Source organism: Limulus polyphemus, unplaced genomic scaffold (assembly GCF_000517525.1).
Source record: "Limulus polyphemus unplaced genomic scaffold, Limulus_polyphemus-2.1.2 Scaffold7950, whole genome shotgun sequence".
Lineage (NCBI taxonomy): Eukaryota > Metazoa > Arthropoda > Merostomata > Xiphosura > Limulidae > Limulus > Limulus polyphemus.
In genome coordinates this window covers 10,145-15,620 of record NW_013673560.1, presented here as the reverse complement: position 1 = coordinate 15,620, position 5,476 = coordinate 10,145, and the positions used below count along the sequence as shown (strand labels likewise).

General features: G+C 36.5%; 1 protein-coding gene across 1 annotated transcript in view; it reads left to right on the top strand.

The window, feature by feature from the left end:
* Nucleotides 1–4,078, top strand: part of LOC106474998 (facilitator of iron transport 1-like) — a 5,280-nt gene extending 1,202 nt beyond the window's left edge. The window contains exon 2 of the mRNA XM_013935695.1: nt 3,363–4,078. Coding sequence (XP_013791149.1) covers nt 3,363–4,078 — 716 coding nt within the window. The remainder of the gene's footprint in view (nt 1–3,362) is intronic.
* Nucleotides 4,079–5,476: the final 1,398 nt, after the last annotated feature.

Sequence of the window (5,476 nt, the reverse complement as noted above, 5' to 3'; positions counted from 1 at the left end):
TGATTGGTTTATATCCGTTATTAATGTAGTAGAAATGATTGGTTTATATCCGTTATTAATGTGTCGTCATAGATAGATATGATTCCTACACTAAAGACAGTGATAGTCAGCACCTATTTAAAGACCTGTCGTAATAGATAGATATGATTCCTACACTAAAGACAGTGATAGTCAGCACCTATTTAAAGACCTGTCGTCATAGCTAGATATGATTTATACACTAAAGACAGTGATAGTCAGCACCTATTTAAAGACCTGTCGTCATAGCTAGATATGATTCCTACACTAAAGACAGTGATAGTCAGCACCTATTTAAAGACCTGTCGTCATAGATAGATATGATTCCTACACTAAAGACAGTGATAATCAGCACCTATTTAAAGACCGTGGTGGACTTGTCATCATAGCTAGATATGATTCATATACTAAATACAGTGATAGTCAGCACCTATTTAAAGACCTGTCATCATAGCTAGATATGATTCCTACACTAAAGACAGTGACAGTCTGTATAAGACTGATTAATAATTCACACACACACACACACAAATATATATATATATATATACATATAGAAATATATATACAATCATACTCAATTTCGTTGCTATTTTAAATCAAATCTTTGATAGGTGGCACTTCAACCGAATACACTTGTTTGTAGTTAAGCACAAAGCTACACATTGAGCTATCTGTGCTGTGCCCACCACGGGTATCGAAACCCGGTTTCTAGTGCTATAAGTCCGTAGAAATACCACTGTGCCACTAGGGGGCCCGAATACACTTGAAAAGAAAATAGCCGACGGAATTTGAAAATAACAAATAATTAGAGTCAGCAGTTTTTATATGCGGGCGGTTGACAACCGGCATTTTTTGAAATCTGGTCTTATATAACCTTACTTACACCCATATAAGACACTGCAGATCCATGGTTCGCAGCCTGTTATTGCAAAAACGCGTTTCACACTCTGGGTCCTTGGGTGCGTTATAAGAGTGACGGTAAAGTCTCGCTATACTTCATGGGATCATTTCTATAGTATGATAATCGAGTTCTCAGATCGAAACTCGAACCCAAGTTCTTGTACTATGTTTAAGACTTGTATAGTTTATGAAATGCAAATATCTTGTTATTCATTGTACCCAAAAAATAACATAACATAATTTGTTCCATGTAAGTACTTGTATGTAAAAATAATTATCTTTTGTGATGCAATAAACTTTGGTTCCGGTCTTGTGTCCTTTCTGGGACGGGGTGCACTGGCCCTCAGGGGCAGGCCTCGGCTGTCAAGATCTGCTGCTCGTGTTTAGTTAATCAATCGTCAGGCGTGAAGCTACAATACACTTCAATCCATAATCAAGAAAGCAACCGCTCTTTCAATCTTCTTCTTAGCTTTCCCTCACGCTTCAACCACGGGAGATCAAGAGTTCAGAGAAACCACTATTATATTCGCTAAAATTATCGTAAGCCAGGGAAGAGAAAATAACATTAATTTCTGAACACCCCTAGTTTTACTACTAAACCTAAAATAACTACCAAAATAGATAGAGAGACTCGCTAATAAATTAGAATCGCTCGAGAATTGATGATTAGAGCTATTTATTCTATTGATACAAAAATTACGTATGGCTAACGCAGGAAGTCCATGTGTAGCTTGGTGCAAATATCCGAAGAGCGACAGTAATTATTGGTTGTATTCGTGTGAATAAAACAGATCGTAACTAAAAACAACCAATTGTGGCGAATTTAACATACCAGTCTAACTAGGGTTACCAAGAGAAATTTCTATTTTAGTTTAATACAGTTTCATAGAACAAGAGTCCATCGTAAACATTCAGATCTAATGACCTTTGATTTCGTGTCTTCTGATTTTCCTATAAATATAATAAGCCTAATTCCAAATTAACATTTATATAAATTTATACATTAAGCTTCATTCGTGTGTATTCTAATATATTCAGAATAATCAATTTCTTTAATATATTCGTGACGCATGTGTTAACAGTCTGATTTTATTGGTTAGTTCTGCTACCTGCTGTTTTACAAAAAAGCTCGCATGTGAAGTTTTACATAAGAATCCCACCTTATAAAGTTGGTCCTGTTTATAAGTTCTATAACAACGTTATCATAATCATTACTGATCATCCGGATCTCACGAAAGGAATTAATGTTGAAGAAGATGCAAGTAACTTTTTTCGTATTTGTTTATTGAATATAAAAAATGAACAAAGTAAGGGATGGAATCCGCGAAAAGAAACGACTTAAATAAGACATCTCCAGGTTGCAAAACTGTTTTATCATATTGTATTTATCATTGTCGCTTTTTGCTGTTTTGATTCCATTTATTCAACTAACGAGTCCACGTGGGTTTAAGACCTCGTGACGACCTTCTACTATAAGCTAACATACACACAATAGTCTATCAAAGTAGAGCAAAGATGAGCTTATTTATTAGCATAAATAATATTTCCTTATTGTATATATATAAATCTGTACGGTTAAAAAAAAAAATCCCAATTGGTCAATTCTGAAAGTAGCTGTAGCAGAACACAACCAACAACCTTTGGTTGCCTAGCAACAAAGAAAATGGGATCAAGTACCATTACCAAAAACACGGTGATCAAACAGCTGGCGATGCCATCAAGTACTTCTATTCTTTCCTTATTAACACAAATTCGAGTGCCACACTGTCAGTAACCAAGGGATGCGCTACTAGAGAAGCCTATTTTGTTTTATCCAAGTGACCAGCAGAAAGGGACATTTCAATCATCACCGGGACTGCGAGTCAATGTTTTCCACGTGACTGACAAGACGACAGACTCATGTCGACATTAAGGTTATTTTCTCTCTTCTTTTTTTTTATTCATTTATTGTCAGCGATCATTTTTTGGCAAAAGAATTTGATATTTTTCAAGATCTTAGCTTGATCTCACTTCAAGCTAATTCTTTCAGTTAGCTTCAACTCAATGTACAACGAGTAAAACATTTTCATTTGACTTTTAACCTAACTGTTCAACTTGATCGAGACGAGTTAAAAGTTAAAAGAGAGTATAAATCAACTTTCTACGACTAGAACACTTAATAACGGATATAAACCAATCATCCCAACTACATTAATAACGGATATAAACCAATCATCCCAACTACATTAATAACGGATATAAACCAATCATTTCTACTACATTAATAACGGATATAAACCAATCATTTCTACTAGGTCTTTAAATAGGTGCTCTAGATATGATTCCTACACTAAAGACAGTGATAATCAGCACCTATTTAAAGACCTGTCGTCATAGATAGATATGATTCCTACAGTAAAGACAGTGATAGTCAACACCTATTTAAAGATCTGTCGTCATAGCTAGATATGATTTCTACACTAAAGACAGTGATAGTCAACACCTATTTAAAGATCTGTCGTCTGTAATTGAAAGCTCTACTTTTGTTGAAAGCTCTACAGAGGTTGAAAGCTCTACTGTGGTTGAAAGCTCTACTGTAGTTGAAAGCTTTACTGTAGTTGAAAGCTCTACTGTAGTTGAAAGCTCTACTGTGGTTGAAAGCTCTACTGTGGTTGAAAGCTCTACTGAGGTTGAAAGCTATACTTTAGTTGAAAGCTTTACTGTAGTTGAAAGCTCTACTGTAGTTGAAAGCTCTACTGTGGTTGAAATCTCTACTGTAGTTGAAAGCTTTACTGTGGTTGAAAGCTCTACTTTTGTCGAAAGCTCTACTTTTGTTGAAAGCTCTACAAAAGTTGAAAGCTCTACTTTTGTTGAAAGCTCTACTGTGGTTGAAAGCTCTACTGTGGTTGAAAGCTCTACTGTAGTTGAAAGCTCTACTGTGGTTGAAAGCTCTACTGCGGTTGAAAGCTCTACTGCGGTTGAAAGCTCTATTGTGGTTGAAAGCTCTACTGAGGTTGAAAGCTCTACTGTGGTTAAAAGCTCTACTGTTGTTGAAAGCTCTACTGTGCTTGAAAGCTCTAGTGCAGTTCAAAGATCTACTGTGGTTGAAAGCTCTACTGTGCTTGAAAGCTCTACTGAAGTTGAAAGATCTACTGTGGTTGAAAACTCTACTCTTTAGGATGTTTTTTATTTTATTTTTACAGGTTTGGATAGAGAAACAGTAATGTTTCCTTATCAGCTTTATGTTAGTGTAGAAAGTTGAAAATGTTACATAAAGTGTAGATGATATATAATGTCTCACCCAATTCGCTTTCTCTTTCATCACAACACTCTCATTGATTTAGCCCCCAGTGGCTCAGCGGTAAGTAATTAGGCTTATAACGCTAAAAGTCGGGTTTCGATATCCAGGGTGGACAGAGCACAGATAGACCATTGTGAGATTTGTGCTTTACAAGAAAGGAACAAACGAATTGATTTTTGTGTACATGTATTCTCGGAATTCCACGTATTACGTTTCTTTATATAAATAAATGATGGCTAAAGATACGTAGTGCAAATACACTGGCAAAAAAAAAAAACTTCCAATTTATATTTTCAGTAAGTTGTTAGTTTCTACGCACAATTAACACTTCGTGTGTAGCAGTTGTGGTAAAAGTAACTTACTGTCTCTGTTAGTAGTAAGTGAATAACAAGGTTGTGTGTGAGAGTTCTGGGTATTGAACAAGACAACAAACAAGAGGGAGACTGCCTACAAAGCGCCCTCGGAAAGAACCATGGCTGGACGTGTGTTATACAGCTAACTCTGAGATTGTTCGTCACCACCAGATCCACCATCTGGCACCACCGAGTTCTCTGGAAATCAGCCTAGACAGAACGTGTGGGATGGCTGGATAGAGGGTGACGCAAAAAAAGAAGCCTGTCAACACCTATCTAAAGACCTGTCATAACTAGATATGCTTCCTACACTAAAGACAGTGATAGTCAGCACCTATTTAAAGACCTGGCATAATTAGATATGATTTCTACACTAAAGACAGTGATAGTAAGCACCTATTTAAAGACCTGTCGTCATAACTAGATATGATTCCTACACTAAAGACAGTGATAATCAGCACCTATTTAAAGACCTGTCGTCATAGTTGAAAGCTCTACTGTAGTTGAAAGCTCTACTGTGGTTGAAAGCTCTACCTCAGTAGAGCTTTCAACCTCTGTAGAGTTTTCAACTATAGTAGAGCTTTCAACCACAGTAGAGCTTTCAACCTCTGTAGAGTTTTCAACTACAGTGGAGCTTTCAACCACAGTAGAGCTTTCAACTACAGTAGAGCTTTCAACTACAGTAAAGCTTTCAACTAAAGTATAGCTTTCAACCTCAGTAGAGCTTTCAAGCACAGTAGAGCTTTCAACAACAGTAGAGCTTTCAACTGCACTAGAGCTTTCAAGCACAGTAGAGCTTTCAACTACAGTAGAGCTTTCAACTTCAGTAGAGCTTTCAACTACACTAGAGCTTTCAACTACACTAAAGCTTTCAACTACAGTAGAGCTTTCAACCTCAGTAGAGCTTTCAACCACAGTAGAG